The 24,268-nt window shown below is 37.3% G+C and overlaps 2 protein-coding genes across 3 annotated transcripts; both read right to left on the reverse strand.

Annotated features, from left to right (window-relative positions):
- Positions 1 to 573: 573 nt before the first annotated feature.
- On the reverse strand, positions 574 to 11,421 carry LOC110095927 (SAP-like protein BP-73). 2 transcript variants are annotated; one of them, XM_020821652.2, is made up of 4 exons: positions 11,242 to 11,382; positions 11,092 to 11,162; positions 10,459 to 10,552; positions 574 to 1,836 (listed from the first exon to the last, which is right to left on the reverse strand). In XM_020821652.2, exons 3-4 carry the CDS (start codon positions 10,493 to 10,495, stop codon positions 755 to 757), a joined length of 1,119 nt encoding a protein of 372 aa, XP_020677311.1. In that variant the 5' UTR covers positions 10,496 to 10,552; positions 11,092 to 11,162; positions 11,242 to 11,382; the 3' UTR covers positions 574 to 754. The 2 variants fall into 2 exon arrangements, with proteins under 2 accessions (XP_020677311.1, XP_020677310.1); XM_020821651.2 differs by lacking the exon at positions 11,092 to 11,162 and having other exon boundaries at positions 11,242 to 11,421.
- A 4,804-nt stretch (positions 11,422 to 16,225) lies between these two features.
- LOC110095926 (lysine histidine transporter 1) lies at positions 16,226 to 20,992 on the reverse strand. The gene is made up of 8 exons (XM_020821650.2): positions 20,713 to 20,992; positions 18,546 to 18,691; positions 18,061 to 18,444; positions 17,386 to 17,779; positions 17,198 to 17,303; positions 17,015 to 17,106; positions 16,868 to 16,936; positions 16,226 to 16,567 (listed from the first exon to the last, which is right to left on the reverse strand). The coding sequence occupies exons 1-8, from the start codon at positions 20,770 to 20,772 to the stop codon at positions 16,469 to 16,471; spliced, it is 1,350 nt and encodes a 449-aa protein (XP_020677309.1). The 5' UTR covers positions 20,773 to 20,992; the 3' UTR covers positions 16,226 to 16,468.
- Positions 20,993 to 24,268: the final 3,276 nt, after the last annotated feature.

A 24,268-nucleotide genomic window follows, 5' to 3' on the forward strand; every position in this document is an offset into this window, starting at 1 on the left:
TTGCATTGAAATCATTCAAGAAATGCCCCCACAACAGCCATGCATTTGTAGCTCCAACATAATAGCGGTTTGGTTGGAGACCTTTTCGGATGAATTTATAAGATTATTATTATTATAGAGATGCAATAGTAAAGTATATTAATTGAATCCATATCTACAGCCTTGGCTACCTAAGTTTTATGAGGTGTTTCCAGATTAGCTGCGGTTGCCTTTGATAGACTTATATTGAATCACATCAATATGATACGAATAAGATTTTTCAGCCTGCAAAGCAAATAATATTTAAGATCTATTTGGAATAATTTTTTCTTTATTTACTTTTGAAATCACAACCATATTTTCTAAAAAATATTATTATTTATAAATTTCAAAAAAAAAATTATTTTCCTTATAATAATTTTACAGTCATTTTTATAAAAAGCTTAAATCCTTAACTTGAGTGATTTTTATTTTAATAAAAGAAAATATAGTTTTGAAGATGATAATATTATTTGGTTTTTCATCTAAAATGAATTTTAAACAAATTTCTCGACAACCTTGCTAATGATAAAAAAGCAAGCTGAAAGGCCTTGCTAGGTTAAGCCAAATTGATTTCTGTTGGGTTGTTTTTCTTTTTTAATGGCGAATGGCAAATGTCAACTGGCAATTACAGAACATGGAGCTTCATAACAACATAGGTCGATAACACAATAAATAAACATTAAAAAAAAAAATTAGCATGAAAGATCCATATAATGAATGCATTGCAATAAGTTCAAGCATTGTTCAACCTCAACAATTCCAAGAGCTCCATTTTCTTCAGCTTGGTATAACCCTTGATGCCTCTAGATTTTGCAAGGCCCCTCAATTCAGAGAGTTTCATGGAGCTCAAATCAAAGCCCTGTACCATGGACGGTTCTGAAACCCCCGGATCCGTTTCATCCAAATCGGCAGAGTCGGATCTACCTAAGCTCACTTCACTCTTGGCATCTAAAGATCCAAGCTTCATTGAAGACTCATCTTCAAGCTCAAATAGATGCCGAGGTTGAGGGTCCAACTTGGTTTCAGAGGCAACACCTGTCATCCCTACTGACTTCAAGGCGGGACTGGAACTGCCACCTTCTTCCTCAGCCGAGAACACAGGCTGAAACTTCACCTTCGGTACAGGAGATTTGCGTTTAAAGCTTGAAATGGGCCTACTTGAAGGAAAGGGTTTCTGCTCATGAACCACATCCTGGGTAGTACCTAGATTATCAGATCCAAAGAAGCTAGAATTTTGTTCCTCTTCAAATAAGTCACTTCTCTCTGGTTCATCAAATGGATTGGTCCTCTCAGGCTGATCAAGATCATAGCCATCATCACTGCTGCTCTTCTTCCCTTGAGCTGCCGAGTGTTTCCTCAATAATTTCAGAAGAGAATCTACGGTTCCCCTCTCTCCCTGACCAAGCTGTGCGGATTCAACCCTCTTCTCTTCCTTAATAGCTGCTCGCTCTCTTAGTTGTGACTGAACCTTTCTAAATAGCTCAACAATTTCCTTCTCCCTTCTCCCAGGAGTGGCAGTAGCAGAAAACCTTTGGTTATTGGAAAGGGAAACCAGAGACCCATTTTTAGAAGAAAGAAGATTATCCTCCAGGTTCTCAGCGTTTTCTTTTTCTTGGCTTTGCCTCTTACCTTTTGAAGATCCTCTATACTTTCTAGAAAAATCAGGGTTTCTTTTGTTTGAACTAGCCTTACACATGGACACAACTGTAGGATAACGAGAAATAGATGTGCTCAATGATACATCATCAGCACCTAGAAAGAGTTCGTGCCTTCTATTGTTTGGAGAAAATGATATTGAAGTCTTTCCGATTACCCCTGGGCAATAAAGGAACTTCCAATCAGAAACCATGCAGTAAAATATAATATTTTGCCATCACATCACTTGAAGCATAGAGATCACGAAAGATGCATTCTACATCAAGACCATTAGGTAAATTATGGCGATGGTAATAAAAATGGAAGATTCAAAAGACACGTGCAGGAAAACTACATATAAATCAGGAAAAAATAAAAACTATAAAACTCAACAAATTCTTGGAAGAACTGCTAGGAAACTTGGCTAACGCAAGCTACCATGCAAAAAAAAAAATCAAGAAAAATTATATTTATGTATTCTCCATGAAAGTTTTTTTATTAGTCTCAACTTTAGGCCAACATGGTAGGGCTTGGATTTTAGGTTTCAGAGGTTTTCTTAAGCACATATCTATGCACATGTAATGCGGTAGAAAATTTCTCAACAAGGCTAGAAGTACAACCTTATATACTCCACATTTTTTGGGCTATCTCTTGAATACATTTTTTATGTACTTCAAATATTTTGATCAAATTTATAATAAAACAATGAGTAAATACCCATATATTTAATAAATAATGAATTTTCTCGAGTACATAGTTATGAATTGATGATATAATGATAAAATTCTTAGTAAGGCCAAACATACAAACCAATGTACTACATAGTTAGGAATTTATTCTGACTTCTTCATGATATTTATATTTTCTAAAATAATACTGATTTACCACAGGATCAAAGCCAGTTCATAAATTCAACAGATCGAGTAACTGGGCATGAGGCAAGCATCAGGTCAGCTAGGCAAATATCACGTCAGTTCAAACATATTCAATAATCTTTTTTATGATATTTTACTAATACTGCATCACCTATTCTAAAAGTAAAATATACTATCCCCAAGCTTGGTATTGATTTGGATTCTAAGATTACATGTCAAAAAATAAAACAGAATTCCAAAATCAATGTTATATGAATGGTTCTCAAATCACCTAATTTTCTGTTGTCAGCAAATAGCGAAGGGATGATGCTTAACAACCAGCATTAATTTGTGAGCTGCTGAAACAGAAAGGGGGAGGGGTTGGTAGATAGCAACTAGAAGTACAATAGCATTGGTACAGATAGTCAAGCAGAGAGTGATCATGAAAAGAGAATCACAAAACAAAGATAGGTAGGACAGGGAAGAGAAGGGATTAGATTGTACTACAGAAAGGTTTTTAATATGTATTCGTTTATTTAAAAACCAGCAGCCTAACTATAAACCATTTTAGATAATTTTCACATCAAATATAATACATATAGAACAGAGTTTTAATTGACAAACCCAATTCCCACAGGGAATACCAATATTTGAAATGGGCATTCAATTAGATTAATAATCAGAGAGAAAGAGGAGGAGGCCAGAGACAAAAAAGATGTAATGAGGCAGCACATTCGTAAACCCTAAAGGAAACATAAACTATCAAATAAGCCATTACATAAGGAAAATAACTTTTCATAACTCTCATACATATCATCATTCCATCAGCCTTATACAAATTATATGCATAATGATAGCAAATATAGCTTCCAAAATGGAGCATTTGCTTGGATACATATTATCATTACAAACAGCCTTACCCCACGGGTTTAAATGTTGCCCATTGTAATTTGATCCCGCCTTTAGAATTGCACTCTTACCCTTCTAGAGTTAGTTTGGCAATTCGGAGAGTTTCTTGGATCACATGTTGCTATGACTGTCTCTTTTCCTTCTAGTTTCCTATTCATCGATGTCCATCTCTTGCAATAGTGATGGTTAATGCCTCTTAATAAATCGTTCCTTTTTTTAGGAGAATCATGAATTGTGCGTTCCAAATATTCCATGCGCCCAATAATCCTGTCATTGCACTATGAAAACAAATGTTGGTTTGTTTTGTTTCTCCATGATGTTAGTGATCTATAACTTTCCCTATAAAATTATTTATAAAAGTGGGATTTTTATCTCATTCTTGCAAAAATCCTTCTAATGTATGTTTTGCTTGTGAATTGGCTGATACAGAACAGAGAAAATCGGAACAGAAGAGGAAAGAATGCGAGACAGAGAAAAGGAGAATAGGAAACTATTGTATTGCATGACCTTTATTATTACAGAGTATACATGTATATATAGAAACATAAGCTAGACATGAGTATGGAAAGTTCTGGACCCGGTACTATACCGGGTGACGTGTCAGTTGCCTGAACAGTCCCCCTCAAATTGATCATTAGGTAAGCGAATGGTTAATTTGGATCTTAGGTCTAGAAACCGGTTGATCGGAAGAGGTTTTGTAAGAATATCTGCGATTTGATCTTTGGAGCATATGTGAGCGATGCTAATGTTGCCCTGTTGAATGTGACTGCTGATAAAGTGATAGTCGATTTCTATGTGTTTGGTCCTTCGTGAAAGACCGGGTTGTTGGCGAGTGCAATGGAAGAGGTGTTGTCGCAATGTATAATTGTAGGTGTTGTCGGATGAATGCTGAGATCGGCAGCGAGACGACGAATCCACAGAACGTCCGACATTGCCGAGGATAGGGATCTGTACTCCGCCTCTGTCGATGATCTTGTCACTGTATTTTGCTTTTTGACGGACCATGAAATTAAGTTTGGGCCGAGGAAGGTGCAGAATCCTGAAATGGATTTGCGATCGGTGGGATTGGCGGCCGAGTCAGCGTCCGTGTAGCAGGGGAGGTTGAGTGCGCCGGTTTTGATCGGAAGGCCGAAGTCGAGTGTTCCCTTGAGGTACCTTAACAGGCGTTTGAGAGCTTGATAGTCGTTGTTGCGAGGATGATACATCTGTTGGCAGATAGCATTTGTTGTGAATGCTATGTCCGGACATGTGATTGATAAGTATTGAAGGGAGCCTGCTAGCTTGCAATATAGTTGAGGGTTGGAATATGGTTGGTTGTCTGGGCTTTTGGGCAATCGAGTTGGAGCTGGAGACGCCAAGGGCTTACAGTCGACAAAACTAACATTGTTAAGAAGATTTTGTGCGTAGTGTGATTGAGTCAAAAAATAGCCTTAGGTATTTTTGATAACCTGAATTCCTAGGTACAGGGAGATGTCGCCTAGCTGTTTGAGGCTGAATTCCGAGCGAAGATGCTGTAGTGTTTTGTTCAGTTTGACGGTATTATTTCCGGTGATCAAGATGTCGTCAACGTATATAAGGATAAACAGCCTTATGTCTTTTTGTTTGAATAGAAGAAGGGACGGGTCCGCCGAGCTGAATTGAAACCCAAAATTCTGATAACTTAGTTAGCTTTTGAAACCACTTCCTCGGAGACTGTTTAAGACCATAAATGGATTTCCGAAGTCTACAAACGTGCTGCGGATGTCAATGTTTAAAATTGCGTATTCAGGTATTGAGGTGTTTTTCATTCGTGAGGCGAGACGTAAGCCTCAAGGCGTTTTGAGGCGTAAGCCTCAAAATCAAAAGATTGCGTAAACATAAAATGATAAATTTTTTATATACTAATGAGTGAATAATATAAAACATAAAAAAGCATAAGATATGAAGTGAAATCAAAATATCCTAATAATAAGACAACATAAAATATAGTTCAACTCAAAATTCTATCTTTCCCAAATCCCGGTATTCTTTTCATTAACATATAATTCAAATTTCCAAAAATAAATAGCAATGATATATCACATAAGAACTCATAAGTCATCAGCACTGTCATCACTAAGGGGTTCTTCATTTGAAACATCATTATAATGAGATGCTCTCTCCCCTTCCTCCTCTCCTATAGAGTCTAATGTCGAGCATTTACTTCAAGATTTATGTAAGTTTTAATATATATATATAGCGTGAGGCGTAAGCCTCATGCCAGTGAGGCGAGGCGGGCCTCAACCAAGTTGAGGCACAAGCCTCGTTAAAAAAACCAGAGGCGTAAGCATCGAGGCGTTTTTTACTGGAATTGCATAAAGGCGGACCTCAAGGCGAGCCTCATATTGCGCAATTTTAAACCATGGCGGATGTTGAGTGTCTTCAAAGCCCCGCGGTTGTTTCATGTAGACCTCGTCGTGCAGGTCTCCGTGAAGAAAGGCGTTCGAGACATCCAGCTGGGTGATTGACCAATTTTGGGTTAAGGCTACCGTTAGGAGCATTCGAATAGTTACCATTTTGCGACGAGATTAAATGTCTTGGCGAAATTTATGCCAAATTCTTGAGAGCAACCTTGTGCCACAAGTCGAGCTTTGTAGGTGGCAACTTGTCCGTCGGGGTTGAGCTTTTTCTTGAACGTCCATTTACTGCCAAGTATGGGCTTGTCAACCGGAGCTGGTACTAGTGTCCAGGTTCCTTGAGTTTGCAGGGCTAAGAATTCGGAGGACATTGTCGAGCGCCAGTTAGCATGTTTCACGGCTTCGATGTAGGAAGTGGGGGTGGGGTGGACTGCTCATAAGAGGTAGCGGATAGCGTGAAAATTTGTTTTGGCTTTGAGATGCCAGACCGAAGGCGAGTCTATATGTGATGTCGAGTAGGAAGAGTTTGAGACGATCCGCAGTGGGTAGTATCAGCAGAGACCGGAAGGATGGATAAATGTTGATCATTGGAGTTGGTCGAGTGGATAGCCTGATTCGAATGTTTGGTGGCCGTGGACGAGTTATTACTAGACGATATTGTGGACGATGGGACCAGAAGAAGAGGAGAGTAATACTTGGACGGTAGCATATTGGGTTGATTTGAAATTGTGTTAGAGTACGGAAAAATGTGTTCGTGGAAGACCACATGCCTCGAGATATGTAGCCGTCATTGATTAACGTTGAAGCAACGATAACCTTTGTGCTGAGTGGAGTATCCTAGGAAGATACATTCCTGAGAACAGGGTGAGAGTTTGGTAGTCGCGTAAGGTTTCGTCTAGGGAAAGCATAGACACCCGAACGTGCGCAGATGGTTGTAGGATGCCGGGGTGCCGTGAAGGCGGGAATAGGGAGTTTCATCTTGAATGGCTGAGGACGGAAGCCAGTTAATGAGGTAGTTCGCCGTAGACACGACTTCGGCCCAAAATGCGTTCGGGAGGTTTGTCGCGTGAAGCAGAGTGCGGGTAAGATCAATAATGTGTCGATGCTTCCTTTCTGCAGTGTCGTTCTATTCAGGAGTATGCGAGCAGCTGGTTTAATGAGTGATACCAGGTAAGTGCGGAAGGCATGGCTGGTGAATTCGCCTCCGCCATCTGTCCGAAATGTTTGAATTCTGGTATTGAATTTATTATTAACAAGAGCACAGAAATGTTGAATTTTAGTAAAAACTTCATCCTTGGTGTGGATTAAGTATAGCCATGTAAATCTCGTGTAGTCATCTATGAAAATGACATAAAACCTAAACCCGTTAAAAGAGAAAGAGGGGGTCGGACCCCAGACGTCCGAATGGACGAGCTGAAACGGTTTGTTACAAACAGAACTACTGCGAGGAAAAGAATGTTTATGACTTCTAGAAACGTTACAAGAAATGCAAACATTAGTAGAAGGGCCTAAAGAAATTTCCGAGATGTGTTTAGCCAGAATTTGCAGCTTGCGAGTGTGAGGGTGGCCGAGACGCGCATGCCAGGAAATCTTGGGCGTTCGGACCGTGGTGAGAGCGGCTTCTTTATGGTTGGAAGGAGCCTTGATGTGGTACAGGTCATTGCGTATTGGACCTCGGAGAAGCACTTGATTGTCCTGAAGATTCTTAATGACAAATTCATTAGCGGTGAAAGAGATTGAAATGTTGTTGTTAGAGGTTAAACGAGAGACAGATAAAAGATTGTGAGAAATTGACGGAACGTGTAAAATCTTTTTCAGGTTGAGCTTACTGTTGGACTCGGGTAAAGGTAGGAGTCCTTGGCCCAAGTTCTGGATAGAGAGTTGCTTCCGTTGGCAATGGAGACCGAATCGAAGCCATTGTATGGGGTTGATTGCTGAAGATTAGTTGCATCTGTAGTGAGGTGAGAGGAAGCTCCCAAATCCAAGATCCAGTCGTTAGTTGCGGCGTGTTGTTGTTGCACCGTAAGGGCCAGCGGGTTGGTCGGAGGTGCATAGCTTAAGTTGCACTGATGCCAACAGTTGATCGCGAAGTGACCGGATTTTTCGCAAATTTGACAGAGGTCGTGGGTATTGGTTTCTTGTTGAAGCTTGAGAGTCTACGGGAGATTGTCGCTCCGCAGACGACTGGCGGTAGCTGGATCGACCGTGGGATTTATTTGATTTCCCTCTGTAGTTTGCGGATCGGTTGGTGAACAAAGCCATAGAATTGGAGTGTTGGCTTTCTTGCATCTGTTGATGGTGAAGATTTATTTCTTCGCTGCTTAGCAGAGAGTATAAGTCGTCAAGATTTATAGGTTGAAGGGAGGTTCTAATTGACGTCTTGAAGGAGTTGTATGCCGTTGGCAGCCCGTTGAGGATGTAAAGAACTATATCCTCTGTGTCAACGGTAGATCCTGCCGCTGTGATGTTGTCCACGATTGTCTTGATTTGATCAAGATATTGTTGCATTGTTCGATCTTTCATCTGCATTTGATGGAGCTCGTTCTTGAGCTGTATAACCTGGGATCGATTTGTGGGTTGAAGTCGACGCTCTAGTGTCCAGACATCGTGAGAGGTGCGAAGCGTGATCACATACGGAAGAATGGATGGGGAAATCGTGGAGAGTAGTGCGGAAACAAGATTGCGATCTATGAGCGTCCAGCTATTTCGCTCGGATTCTTCTGATTACGGCGGGCATACGACCTGACTGGTGAGATGCTCATCGTAGCCGTTCGCGGAGAAGTGCTGAAACAATTGGAGCCTCCAGATCGAGTAGTTCTCAGTTGTAAGCGTGGTGGGAACCAGATTCTTGATATTAGATATCAAGAATTTGAGATGGGGTTGGATATGAAGATCTGTTTCTTTGTTGGAGATCATCGATGTAGTCTGGCGGGAGCCGGCTAAGTCTTCTTCGGCCATGAAGATCAAGAAAACGTTGTGGAGCTTTTTAGCTCTGATACCATGTGAATTGGCTGATACAGAACAGAGAAAATCGGAACAGAAGAGGAAAGAATGTGAGACAGAGAGAAAAGGAGAATAGGAAACTATTGTATTGCATGACCTTTATTATTACAGAGTATACATGTATATATAGAAACATAAGCTAGACATGAGTATGGAAAGTTCTGGACTCGGTACTATACCGGGTGACGTGTCAGTTGCCTTAACATTGCTGAACATGAGATTTGGAATGCATTTTTTTTATTAGGAATTATTTTGGATATGGAAGACGTTTTTATATGATATACCAAATAAGAAAATTTTATATTCACGGTTTCTACCTCTGTGGGCCTGTTGAGAATTTTGTTGCTTTTTCATTAAGAAATGTATGAGGGTATTGGTGAGTGGAGAGATGATGTTATGCTTCCCAAAAAAACCTGCATTTAAACTAAAGCAATAAAAAAAATTACTACGAAGGCCTTTTTTGTTGAAGAGGATGAGGTCTTGATTGCATTTTTTATGAAAAATTATTTTGAAATTAGGAAGACATTTTATAATATACCAAATGAAAATTTTATCTTCACAATTTCCATCTCATTGTAGATCATTTGAGAATTTTGCCCCTATTTCATTGAGAAATCTTTAACAGTAATTGCGCCGAGAGAAAACATATACTCTCCAAAATAAACCTACAATTAAACATAACTCACAATCATTTTTTTATTGAGCATACCAGTAATAATGCACCCCAACCAAAAAAATATGACACTCCCTGTTGTAATTCGAAAGCCTAAGCAAAAACACATATTGGTCACTTGATTATGATATATCTTTATACATATATAAGCCAGATTCTATTATTTTCTTAAAAAATTCAATAACACTCAAAATGGTTGAATATGCAAGCTAAGAAAATTTGAAAGAGTGAATCGACTAATATTTCAAAAAATATTAACTCCACTTCTCTATGTAATTCAACATTCGAAGCAAAGAAAAATTGAAAGAATGAATCGATTAATATTTCAAAAAAATTAACTCCACTTCTCTAAGTAATTCAACATTCGAAGCAAAGACAAAATTGAAAGAGTGAATCGACTAATATTTAAAATATCATTAACCCCACTTCTCTAAGTAATTCAACACTCATGGCCATGGTAACCATCTCTCTCTCTTCTCAAGAAAGTTCATGGCAATGGTAAGCAATGTACATAGAAGCGCTCAGCATTCCACAAATATCAATTATCAAAGAAGTAATTCTATTCGATTGTCCTTTAAACATTACTTTTCAAGCCGTGATAAAACTTGTTCATATTCTTAGTTTCCCCTCACCTTATTTCAGATATATTGGTTGTGTATGTTGTGCCCTAACAATATAGTCTGATGTGAATTCATTCTTAATAGTTGATTGAGGTGAGTGAATATATTTCGTGATTTCATATAATGTAGCTTTTTCCATATTATTATGCAATGCTTACCATTTAAACTGCTGATTTTTTAGAAAATCATATGATTAATCTGATATAGAATGAGATAAGGATAGATATGGAGATATTTTTTGGAGGGAAATCATTAGGGCGGGTTGGCTGTAGCAGGTAGCCTGGAGCATCAACTAGTAAGCATAAAGGGCCCCATAAGAAGCCTAAAGTGGACTAATGATTGGAGCAATTTTCTGTACGGGAGCATACCTGATGGGAATCCAAAAAACGAAATATGAACTGACATTATTTCTGGTTTGGATCGCCTGCTTGAAACAACATACTCCGTTGAAGTTGTGATGACCTGCTTCAACAGCATAAAAGTAGAAGCCAAAATTGTTTATTAATTGACAGCTGTGAATAAGCCGATTTAAAGTCAATCAAAAATCAGCTCAAAATCGGCAGTTAGCTCTGAATCAAATAATGGAACAAACATATTCGATATAAAGCGGCTCGACTTCAATATGGGTTATTTTGATTTCAAGCCAACTCAAAGTGTTTGTATATTCTTCATCACAAAAGTATGCATGCTATCAGAATAAGCAACGCCATACATATTAATGTTAAAAAGTTTGAAGAAACTATCAAGAGAAGTTTACTAATAAAAAAATAGTATCAGCAGCCGATGAAGACCATTAAAAGGAAATATAGCCATCGCAAAAGGCTACCAGACACTTCAAATAAACTAATCTAACTTCAAGGATGCAAAAATTCGAGAAAAATAAAAATTCTTGCTCAAGAAACTAGAATCGCTCTTTTCTTTTTGGGGCGAGAACCAGCCTCTCACAGTGTCCTGCTAATATAACCTACTAAATGATAGAGATTTCAAATGCAAATGCACACCTTGCCAGCAAGGTTTTCTAAAGCTTCAATCTTTCATTCAATCAACTGTCCGGAAACTTCACTCCCTCACCCTGAATCCCAACATAAAAAAATAGTAATAATAAGCACGCGCAACAATAAAGTCTCAGAGTAAACCCAGAACCAAACTACCTTTGAGAAAGGAGAGAGTAGAGTTAGGTTACAGAAGAGAGGAAATGGGGCGCTGTGAGGCGAGAAGCGGGCGATTCCAGATGTAGAGGACAGCGACCATCTATTGCGGCAGCGTGGACGAGTATGCACTCTCGAATTTGGGGATTTAGGTTGGACGTTGGCCATCCATATTTCCTTCGTACCAAATATCAATCAGAGCCCTTCATTCAAAATCCAATGGTTAAAACAAGAAAAATTAAAGTATTATAGGCATGTGGTTCGCACAATAAGTAAGGAGATGTGGACCACATAACAATTATTACTAATATATATTGCAAAACTAATCATATTTTCTTTCTATTGTCTAATGTATGAATATAAGAGTAAATTTAGTTCATGATGAAAATTTGATACTGAAATTTTCAAAATCTTAGAATTTGTTAAGTATATAATATTAAAGAAAGTTTAAATTAATTCTGATTAAATTTTGATCCACTCAACTTGTTTTCATTAACACTTTATTAAACAATTTGATTCAAGTCTTTTATGACTCAAAATCATATTAAGATAAATCGAAGTCGAAATTTTTATATTGTTACAAAATTCACTCATTTCGATCTAAATAAAATTTCATATTATCATGGTTGTAAGGCTAAGATTCATAAAGAATACATTTCAATTTATTCTAGTTAGATGCACATAAAGAGAATATTTTTGTGTGGTTAGAGATACAAGTGATGAGGCATTATTTTTGAATGGTTGTTATGTATGCTTTGTTGTAGAATATGTTAATTAGAGAAATGTTGCTTTGGTTGTTTAGGGTTAAAACTCTTGTATCCCGTACAACATATATACGATAAGATGATATGTTAGTTATCAACTTAATGCTAAAATATTTATATATTTTATACTTATTAAATTTTGTATAACTCGATCCATCTCCAAACATATCCAATTATCCCTATGACCATTCATGATTAAGAAAATTTATGTACATGATGCAATCATCAATATTATAATCACTTACGTAATTCAAGTTGATGTTTTGTCAACCAAAGAAAAGAAACTACCTAGACTAGTGTAAAACAAACCTAGAGATACAAGTGATGAGGCATTATTTTTGAATGGTTGTTATGTATGCTTTGTTGTAGAATATGTTAATTAGAGAAATGTTGCTTTGGTTGTTTAGGGTTAAAACTCTTGTATCCCGTACAACATATATACGATAAGATGATATGTTAGTTATCAACTTAATGCTAAAATATTTATATATTTTATACTTATTAAATTTTGTATAACTCGATCCATCTCCAAATATATCCATTATCCCTATGACCATTCATGATTAAGAAAATTTATGTACATGATGCATGCATCAATATTATAATCACTTACGTAATTCAAGTTGATGTTTTGTCAACCAAACAAAAGAAACTACCTAGACTAGCGTATAACAAACCTATCACTAGTAACATACTACAAGCATATGGGTTGGTCATCTGATATAGTCTTTTAATTTATGCAACCTTCCACGAAAAGCATGTCTTTAGATTAGAGATATGTTAGTTAGGCATGAGTAGCTTAAAAACATAAAAAATATGCTTATTATTAAATATTCATGGACTTTAGTTAGGGGTTGCACATACGCCTAATTTCTTAGTCATGTGATCTTTTTATCGCTATTAGGAAACTATGAAATGATATTTTAGCTATTTGTTGAATGGCTTATTTCATTTGTAGATGATCGTATATAGTTCCCCCAAATAACATAGAATATTACTCATATAAAAAAAAAACAGAGTGACACTTAATCTCACTCATATTTTGAGATATTTTTCAAGAAAAATCAATATTTAGAAAGATATCTACACAAATATGAAATATTGTTAATTAAATTGTATTGCTTCTTCTATTAGGGTATTATGGTGGTAATAGAAGGCACACATGCACCTATTATGGTTAGAGACAAGTTTAAAATAAGTCCCTTGGTTTAAAATGATATAGATCCTAAAATGTTATGACAATCGTCTCTTTTGATCTCTAATTTGTCTATAAAACTATTTAAATAGATGGGTCACTAGTTAAATATGAGAGTGCTTAGTTAAGTTGTCAAAAATGAGAGTTTTTTATGTAGGACTAAATGCTTTTAAATGGATGAAATAAGAATATTGCACGATTCTTTGTTTAGAACAATAAAGATGAAACCATTAGCAATTAAAACAAAAGAATTGTGCCTACGCTTAGGCCAAGCCACTTGCTAAACACTTGGAAACTCAAAATAACATAGAAATTCAACAACATGCTAAGTAAGTAAATTTCAACAACAACCCTAATCTAATAATAAGATTAGAAGCAAATAAAGTGCACTTAATCCCTACGATTGCTAAGCTCGGCAGAGTTCGATGAATAAGATCTTCATGAATCTATCAAATCACAAGAACAAGTTAGACATTGAAAATACGAGAAAAAAGATATGGGTAAACCCTTATAACGGTTGAGTTGCAATCCTCCACTGAACGGTGTCAAGTTGTTTTTCAATGGCCTCGACAAGGGTGTACAAAATGCGCTCAACGTACTCTTCGACGGTATTGTTGATGAGCGGGTTGACGTCGAAAACAATCGAGTGAAGGATGCAAACAAACCTCTGTTCGTCGTAGGCGATACCGTAATCAAGATCTGGATCGGCCATGCATCGATCTTGAAGTGTTGAAGTGTTGTCGTAGATGCTTCTTTGCTAACTTTGTTGATTTCTTTTGAGAGAAAAGGGGTTTTCTTTAAGAATTTAAGTAAGAGAAAGCAAGGAAGGTGGCCAGCCAAGAGGGAGAGGTTTGGGCAAGATTGGGTCAGGTTTTTGGTAATTAGGCTTAAGATTTGGAGTTGGAAGAATAGGAGGGAAGGCTGAAATTACTTTCGAAATCAAAGTCCTTTGACTTGGCAAGAATTTGAATAGCCTAAGGGGGGGAAGAGAGGGGGCGGGTAAGGCTAGGCTGAAATTGGATTTAATTCCAAAGAAAGAGGGTTAATTTCTCTGGACAAATTTCGTCCAGACGAATTTCATGAACGTCCCCGGCGACTGGTCCTCTGGAAAATTTTCGTCCAGACGATCCATGCAGCCAGAACTGTTTTCCTGCCTGTACCGATCGTCCCGGACGATCCAATTTTTATCCGGACGAACCTGGAGCAAAACTGATGTTACAGCATGTGTCCAGATGCAATGTATTTAGACTTAAGGCTTTAATTAATCAATCCATCATTATTTGATTGATTTAATTACATAAGAACCTTTCCTAAAATAGGATTAAGAGAAAAGAAAATATTTGAAAATTGAAGCTAATGTTTTAATTAATGAATCCATCATAATTTGATTGATTGAATTAAATAAGAACATTTCTTAAAATAGGATTAAGAGAAAATGAAAGATTTGATATCTAAAATTGATTTATTTCAAATTCAAATCATTTCCAAAAAATAAGTTGACTTAAATAAGGAAAGTGGGGGATTTAGGAAATAATTTGAAAGGGAAATTGGGGGGTGGGGGGGAGGGAGTGCGGGTGGAGCATGGACTACAGGTGGGGAAGGGGAAGATAGGGTCGGCAGTGGTGGGAGGAGAAAGGGAAAGAGATAGAAAATTAAGACCACGAACCCGACTCTTCTTGGTTGGTGGGTGATGCACGATTCTCCCTCTCCTATGGATCCTTCTCCTTAGTCTTCAAGCTCTCATAAGAAGGTAACAAGCATAATTTTTTTTTTATAATCATTCATTAGCTTTAGAAGAAGAACATGAGGGCTATAAATAGCCTCGTACACAAGACTCAAGAAATAAAATGATGACAATGCCCCTAGGGCTTACATACGACTTCCCTTAAGAAAAGGATAAAACAGAAAAACAAATACACATAAATAATAAAGGCTACATAATATAATAAAAGAAAACAAATACAAGAAATGACTCAGAAATACATAGACTCGATCGTGGCCGTAGATCGACGGCCACGCCTCTGATATACTTTCCATGCTCTGATGTCCCCATCAGTTTTTGCTACACTTTTTACATGCTTTTAAGATACAAATACGGATATGCTACTTAATAACATTAATAGGATATTAATATCATCTCATTGAATGACATGGGGGTTGCCCTCTTTGATATTTGTTCCTCGTGAGATAATTGATCGTCAACATACCGAGTTAATTACGAAGTATAGTGAAGTGGGTGTTTAATATCTTGAAGGAAATATATCAAATGCTAACTCGCATGCAATAAATTTTTTTTAGCATTTTTTGTCAATATTATTTGTATTTTTGTCATCCTCAGTAATTTAGTTGACCACTATCATGAACATGATTTATATTTAATCACGTCTCAATTAAAAATATAGCATTATAGTGAAATATGCTAATTGAGTACAAATAACAAAGACATTGATAGACATACAATACAACAATTAGGAAGATATTTCGAAGGAAATTCATTGCACTATATGTTTGCTTCAAATATTTAGCATCCATGTGTAAGATATTAATGGGATAAACAACAACATCAAGCATTTATCCCACTATGTGGGGTTGGCAACATGATTCTTTTTTCTCCATTGTTTCATGTTTAAAGTCAAATTCTTGTTTAAATCTAATAAGAAAATATCATTTCTAATACTTGCCAACCAATTATTTTTAGGACTATATCTACCTTTCTTAATATAAGCCAGATCTAATACATATGTTAAGATCACAACTCTCTCTAATATTATTTGTCCCTGGAGCTACTCCAACCTTTTCACATAAACACTTGAATATATATATTTAAAGTCAAATTCTCATATTTTCAATCACTTGAATGATGGAAAAAGTAAACCCCAAACAATGAAAGATTGTCACGCACCAAGTTAAAGTTAAAAATATTTTTATTATTCACCTATATTATGATCGAGCTTCTAAATACCATTTGAACGCATAACCATTTTTTTAATTGATAAAACATCTCCATCTCCCAAATTCTGAAAAATAATTAAAAAAAAAATCAACAATTTCAATAAATAGAAAGTTTTTGTTGATAACAATTCAAAGATAGCCATAATCTTTTTAAGTATCCTTCTCCCAACAAAGCATCCCAACATTCTTCATTGATCAAGAAAGACAATTCACAATCAAGCAAGCAAACAAACTTCAGAAAAATGTAGAACAACAACGTAGTGGACTAGAAATCTTCTTCATCTTATTGACTTTTCGTTACTTTTTGATCTGTAGTAGCTTAAGAGTAAAACTTGTAAGTCTTTGCCTGGAGTATGATCTGCCTTAAACCTCCGATTGGTGAGAAGACCATCAACAAAACTCCCAGCATAATACAAATCTGCAGACCAAGACAATTATTTCAATAAAATTAAATTAATGGAGTCAGCTTTCGATTTTGCCCGAGAAAGAAGAGGAAAAATATTTAACTAAATACTCTATCGTGAGGTTAAGCTATTTATAATTAGATATATTAAAAATTGGATGCTATAAGAAAGAAATTGTTAGACCTGATTATTCTCTGACAACAAAAAATATATTATATCACAGTAATATACACACACTCTTTTATTCCCGCTATATTTTCACATTTTAATCTTACAAACAACCTGAACAGTCCCAAATGGACTCTAAAACTTACCCAGTTGATTATCCATGACAAACTGAACTTCTTAGGCTTGTAGATAGCAAGCCACATGACACAGGGAAGCTGCATATCAAAAGTTTTAGCAGTTAAATTATAAACTGTTTTAATTTACAACAACGAGTGTTTAATTTGAAGGCTTACAAAGTATGTTGTTGGGGAAAAAGCAAAGCCTCCGAAGAATCCAAGGAGGGCACCGAAGAAAGGAAAGGTTATACCAATAAACATTGTGACAGCTGCAATAGTCGCAAGATTAATGAAAAACAAGCCAGAAATCAGATTCATGAAGCTTAAACTATTGCTTTTATGAGAGAAATTGAATATTACCAACATAAACACTTCGAGCAATCAAGCGAAGAGGAAGGCCTGGAGGGAAAAAGAGTTTCTTAACTAGCACAGTTTCGATCATGTCGAACACAGGCATGGCATAAATCTGCTTCCAAGTTTATTCAAATCATAAGATGAACTTTGAAAATTTTTGTAGAAAGAAAATACAAAAAAAAAGTCATATGCACCTGATAGCTTCCAATGACATGAACAACAACAAACATATTAGCCATGGCTATCAACCAGCGAGGTTTCACTAGACTGAGAAGTATGTTATCCTCAACTGAGTTGCCGAATGCCCAGTATCCAACTAGAGCTACAGGGAAGTAGCAGAGAGCCACTACGATATAGGCAACAACAACACCTTTCCACATTGGTTTCTTTGAAGGCTTTTCTGGAGTAGAAGGAATGGTTGCTTGGATTTCAAGTACCACGTTATGACCTGCATAGGCAAAGGCCACGTCGCCTAATGCACTGAAGAAGTTGAATACAGTCCCAGCAGTGCTGTGAGCTTTGTATCCATATTCAACCCCTTCTTGTTTCCCCTTGTGAGCTGATGCTCCCCATGCAATGGTGGAGTAGCTGCAATAACATCAAACATTAATTTATATTCAATAATTATTTCTTTGTCAAGTGATTGATCGATGATGTTTAACTACTCTAAGTGAAGTATTTACTAGAAAAAAAAAGATTTTGATGCTCAATTTTAAAAGATTATAACATATGTAATAACCCTCACAACGACCGATATCGATATGAGCAGGCTTAAGTTCTACAATATTTCAAAGTTTGAAAAGTCATAAGTTTTTTTTTATCAATATTTGTGTGCAATATTTCTAACAATATGGTTGAAGGGTGCATACCTTAGGGACATAACAGCAGCGGCAAGAGAGACACCAGAGATGGAGTTGAAGTTAGGTAGTTGGGAGAGGACAAAGTGAACGGAGGCGAAAATCATGATGAAGTAGGAAAGCTTGATGTTCTTACAATCAAGACATACAGTATCATGAAATTTTTTGAGAGATTTGCCTCCAGTTACCATATAAACAATACAAACACCAACTTCACAAATGAGCTGCTGAGGAACTACTATCCATAATCCAAGTTTTTCTCCAAAAGCATATTGACCAAGCTCATGGTATCTATCAAATCTTTTTCCAGGCACCATCTCATGCATCTCAACCATCTGCCATAATGTGAATAGAGTGATGACCCAAGACAGCACTAAAACTGCAACCCCAGGACCCCTATTCATATTACACAATACCCATCATTAGTCTGCATATATGCATACATATATGTATAAGGAACTATACCAGATCGGTATAGTAGATATATATTAGCTTACCATCCAAGCTCAGACATGGCATAAGGCAAGCTGAGCACTCCAGCTCCAACCATAGCCGTGACATTGTGGAAGGCAGAGTACCACCATTTTGCATTTCTTGAAGATGTGATTGGAAGCCAATCATCAATAGCTCTTTCTCTATCAGACTGAAACCATGATTAATGCAAACATGTTAAAAAATTTAGTGATGGATAGAATGGAAAATTGATTTATTTCACATCTTGAAATTTTGGTTAGTGTGGATTTTTTAGACTTTGAATAAGTGTATTATTATATAATTAAAGAATCAACTTTGACATTGCCTCAGTTGAAAGTATTGGCTCCTTTTATTATTATTATTATTATTATTATTTGAAAGCATCGGTGGGCTCAAACCATGCATTAATTAAGACAAAAATTACAGATATATGGCTTTGATTCATCGAAAAATTCTTCTAGAGGCGAATAAAATATTGATGCACTATTGCCAAATATTACAGGCAACAAAGCCTAATTAATAATCTTCAGCCATATGTATATAATAGGTTGCCTAACAGTACAAAACGCAGTAGAAGAAGTAGAAAAATTGGGTACATATAAAATACAGCATAGCTGGCACCCACACTTGTTAATAATAATAATATTAGCGATAAGCCTTTCTCATTTGCGTGTGGGTCAGATTTCAAATGCCGGGAGACTTGCTCAGACTTTGCAAAAGACAAACTTCAATCCATTAGTTATCTCCTTCCTTATTCATGATTAATGATGATTAAGGACTACGATATTAAGAAAAACACATTAATTAGCGATAACTTAATTTGTTATTTATGTAGATTTAAAAGTAGGCATCATCAGCTGATTTAAGTGTTTATTTATAATCCTTGTAATTATTTATCACTATGATGATCGATGATCAGACGAACCAACTCCACCTTCTTTGAAATTTTTGGCCTTATCAGGAGGTAAGCAAGTTAAGGCCGGGCTGAAAAAATTAATTTCTATAAGATTTTTTATAAGCGCGTGCAATAATAAAGTGAGATGTAATTCTGCGCATTAACATCTAAAATTCATTTGTTGGACCTTTTTTTCTTTTTTTTTTTTTTAAGACAGGATTTGCTAGGCCCACCAAGTGACATCAATCGATCATAGTTCTAAGTAACTTTTAAGGCAAGTTGATGTTATAGGGAAATAATCTTTTCAAAAATTAAAAGAGTTGGGTTCAATTGGGATCCTTATTTGAATTTGAATAGAATACATTATATATTTATTTTAAGATATATACAACATGATAATTAGCTGATTAAAAAAAAAATAAATTAAATAAAGAGAGCCAGATACCCATATATAAATTATTTTCCATTGAAACTAAAGTAAAAACTCAAATAGTCAACGTCTCCGCTTCGGAGTAAATAAATTGTCAATTCTTTCATTTGCATGTTATAATCTTAAAATAATAGTCCATATTTATTAAGCAATCAATATCTTACAAAACCAGCAAAACTTTGAATCTCAAACAAATTATGCATTCATTGGGTTCACTGAATCCTTATCTGTATATAAATTAAATAGATATAATCACTTCATGTGATTATAATCTGAAGGGCAATGAATTCTTTCACAATTGTGAAACGTGTTTGCCAGAGAGAATAAAGAAATTGAAATCTCAATCAGAACATTTTTGAGTAAATGAATGGCCAGAATTTGTCCTAGTTTGAATAGTGCTGAAAAGGGAGATCTTTGAGTTCAATGGATCCGAGAAACATTGCAGCTTAGAAACCACTGGCATGCAGCCTTTTTATTTTTTATTTTTTCTAAGTTGATTAGAAATTTTTTCTTAAAAAAAAAAAAACTTTCTTTTTGTTCCAAATACTCGCTCACTCTTCAACTTCCAAGTATTTCAGTGATGAAATTTAAAAAAAAAATTAATTGATGCTATTAATTTTATTTTGACGATCGTATCAATAGGAAACCCTCTTCCCCAACCTTTTATACAAAAAGCTTGCCTCTGTTTGTTAATAGAAATCTCAGGAAAATAAAAAATTGAATCAGACTGATTCATAACAGAAATGGAGAAAAAGAACAAAAGAAGGGGGGTTTTTGTTCCGAATTCCCATCTTAATTAAAGCTAATGACTTGTGCAGCTGAATTTAATTTCAAAGAGTAAGAGAGACAGATCAGTTCTGCATACCTTCGTTAACTCGGTAGTACTGTTGTCGACATCTTTCTCAGAAGGAGCAACTGCTTTCATGGCGGCAGAGAGACTTTGTGAATGGGATGCAGTCAGAACTCTATGTCAGAAAGAGAGCTCGCAAGTAAGAAGGGGAAGAAATTATCGTGGACTGAGGAGCTTTGAGAGAGAGAGTGAGAGAGTAAAATGGATGTTGCAGACATAAGAAGGTATGCGGGAAGGTAGGAGTTATATATAGAGAGAAGAGTCCTGAGTTTCAGTTAATTTGGACTTTTAAGACACGCTGTAATGCCCCATACTCCGGCCACTCCGCGAAGGTCATTTCCTCTCATGGGGCGGAAATCAAAGAAATATTTCAATATAATTTATTTTTTTTATTTATAGAGGTATCAGTTAAATATTTATTTTAAAAATTATATATATTTATATTTACTTATTTATTTATTTTTATTTACATTTATTGATACATCGTCAAAAATCTTCTTGATCATACACAAATTTTGAGGCGTATTCAAGTTAGAAACTTAACTTTCAAAATTAAATTCGAGATCATCTAAATTCTAATTTCAGCAAACTTATAATTAAAATGTACGTCTCAAAGAGTCGCACCTAACAATACCAAAATCGGTCCAACCTGAGCCCAAATGGGTTAAAATCGGTGGCACGAATCACATTTGGAAGGTTCAAAATATTATTTGGATGACAAAATGATATCCAAATATGTCATGCTTATAATCAAATCAACCGGCTTGATGAGACGAATCCAACATCGCTAAATTCCAACATCATTAAGGCACTTAAACAGTTGAAATTTGGATGACAAAATGATATCCAAATATGTCATGCTTATAATCAAATCAACCGGCTTGACGAGACGAATCCAACGAGCACAATATCGCTAAATTCCAACATCATTAAGGCACTTAAACAGTTGAAAATCTCTATATGATCGGGAGAATCAATACGAGCCATCCGATGGAGCACTTCGAACGTGCCCCGAATCTTTTCTATATTTACGAGGTGTGCCACTCATGAAAATCTATAAATATATATATGAAGTAGGGGTATCAATTTTTGACAAAACCCAAAACCCGACTTAGACCCGACTAGAAAAAATCTGTGTTCGAGTTGACCGATTAGCAAACAGGTCGAGTTCAGGTTTAGATTTTTGACCCGTTTCAAAAACGGATCGGGTTCGCGTTGATTCAAAAACCCTAAATCAACCCGACAATGACCCAAAAGCCAAGTTCATTCCGGATTTCTGCCCGCACTCACGAAGTCCTACGGACTTAGCCCACTGTCGCGTGCTCCCGAGTTTGCCTGCACTTGCGTAGTCCCTCAGACTATGCTAGTTGCCTTGAGCAACTCAGCCCGCACTCACGCAATCCCAACTCCTGTGGACTCCACCAGCACTCGCGCGGTCCTGCACACTCTGCCTGCTGCTGCGCGGTCCCACAGTCTCCGCTAGTTGTCGTGCGCAACTTTGCCCTCACTCGCGGTCCAGCAGACTGGCTAAATCTGGGTCAGGTCGAGTCAACCCGGCAACTTGCGCAGTTTAGGTATGGGTTGAAATGTACGACCCGTTTTCAAAAATTGGTCGGGTTTAGGTTGAACCGTTTAGATCCAAGTTAACTCAGGTTCGACCTGAATCCGACCCGTCGACCCGAATTGACACCTCTAATAAGAAGGGGACCTTTGGCTGAAAATCGGAGAGAACTCCGAGGCTTCAAGAGCTTCAGCACCACCACTAGTGAACCCCTACCTAGCCGCTTCGAGACTTTCACCTGGCCGCCGACCGTCGTCGGACTTCCGCCCAACAGTCGTTGGACCACCTCTCGCGGCTACCGACCTCCACCGGACTTCTTCTCGACCATCATTGGATCACTGCCCAACTCCACCATCGGCGAACCTCCACCCAACTGTCGTCGGACTTTCACTCAGCCACCGACCATCGTCGGACTTCTGCCTGACGATTGTCGGAGCACCGCACGGGATGGGTGAACCTCCACCCGGTCGCTGACTGCTATTGGACCACCTCTCGTGGACAACCATTGTTGTTCTTCCGCCGGACTGCCAAGTATGATCAGTCTGACCATTGTTGCTTGTCAACTATGATCCTCCCAACCTCTGCCGTCTACCCACTACAACCCTCATACCACCAACGCCCACTGACTATAATCTATTTGGCCATCATCGCCCGACTACTACGGTTGCTCTGACCTCCATCGCTCGTGTGACCTCCATCGCCCGCCGGCTATGGTCCTTCCAACCTTCTTCGCTTGCAGGCTACGACCCTTCCAACCTTCGTCTCTAAACAACAATCTTTCCGACATCCATCGCACGACAACTACGATCGTTTTGAACTCTGTCATTAGACAACAGTCTTTGTTACCTCCGCCACCCGCTAATTACGGTCCTTTTGGACCTGCTAATCGCTGTGAGGATAGTCCGTCGGCTGTACCGTGTCCAAACTTTATCCAGCTGGATCACACAGATCCCGCGTCGAGCATCCGGATCATCCCGCGTCCGGATCAAACCGATCAGTCACATTTTTTTTTCTCTCGAATTCTGCACCAAGATCTACATGAAGCCCTAGATTCTCTATTTCAGATCTCATCTCAGATCGTCCCATTCCAAGATTATGTGGACCAAGCTTCTGAAGCCATGTCCCCGCCATGAACTACCAGTAGAATGTCGTTGATCGCTCCGTGGCAAGATCTTTAATGGACGATCCCTACTACCTGCACCCCTCTGACAATCATGCATGGTGATGGTGTTTCATTAGTCTCACAAGTTCTCACTAGTGGCAGCTATGCATCTTGGAGTCGGGCTATGGTATTCTCTCTATCTGCTAAAAATAAATTATGATTCATACATAGATGGCACATTAATAAAGCCCACATAAGCTGATTCCAATCTCTGAGTATCCTAGGAATTTTCAAAAGAGTATCATATTCTTGAAAAGCTCTTCCGACAATTGGAACGATCTTAATGATCGATTTCAGCAAGCAAACAAATGGTCCCAAAATCTTCCAATTAAGGCAGGAATTGATCAACCTTAAATAAAAACATAACTCTGTTTCTGTTAGCGTCTATCTCGCTAAACCCTAAAAACAAGTTTGGAAGAACTACACAGCTATAGACCCATTTGCACTTGCGGCGTATGTTCTTGGGGGGAATCAAACAAATTATTTCTCATTATCAAACTTCTTATGGGATTTAATAAATCTTTTACTCAAATAAGAGGGAAAATCCTTTTAATGGATCCCCTCCCACCTATCAATAAAGTCTCTGTGTTAACATCTCAAGAAGAAAATCAGCGTAGCATCACACTCATAAATTCTTCTCATACTTTAAATAATGGAGAAAATGGTCAAGCATTTGCCGTCAAAACCGCAAACAACCGCAATTATGCCAACAAGAAACCTACTGCCGCACACTTTGATCCTTCCTATAGCAAAGGAATTAAGAAGGAACGATCATTTTGTACATTCTGCAACATTGGTCACACAAAAGAAAAATGTTATAAATTGCATGGATATCCCCCTGGATATCA

Source organism: Dendrobium catenatum, unplaced genomic scaffold (genome assembly GCF_001605985.2).
Source record: "Dendrobium catenatum unplaced genomic scaffold, ASM160598v2 fragScaff_scaffold_730, whole genome shotgun sequence".
Lineage (NCBI taxonomy): Eukaryota > Viridiplantae > Streptophyta > Magnoliopsida > Asparagales > Orchidaceae > Dendrobium > Dendrobium catenatum.

Coding starts and splice junctions, on each gene's coding strand:
- LOC110095927 (XM_020821651.2), bottom strand. CDS start 11,406: ATGGCCAACGTCCAACCTAAATCCCCAAATTCGAGAGTGCATACTCGT. Junction 10,553..11,241: donor TACTCTCTCCTTTCTCAAAG/GTAGTTTGGTTC, acceptor CTGTTGAAGCAG/GTCATCACAACTTCAACGGA. Junction 1,837..10,458: donor GTTTTTTGGATTCCCATCAG/GTATGCTCCCGT, acceptor TTTATTGCCCAG/GGGTAATCGGAAAGACTTCA.
- LOC110095926 (XM_020821650.2), bottom strand. CDS start 20,772: ATGAAAGCAGTTGCTCCTTCTGAGAAAGATGTCGACAACAGTACTACC. Junction 17,304..17,385: donor ATGTCATTGGAAGCTATCAG/GTGCATATGACT, acceptor ACTTGGAAGCAG/ATTTATGCCATGCCTGTGTT. Junction 16,568..16,867: donor TGTCATGGATAATCAACTGG/GTAAGTTTTAGA, acceptor CTTGGTCTGCAG/ATTTGTATTATGCTGGGAGT.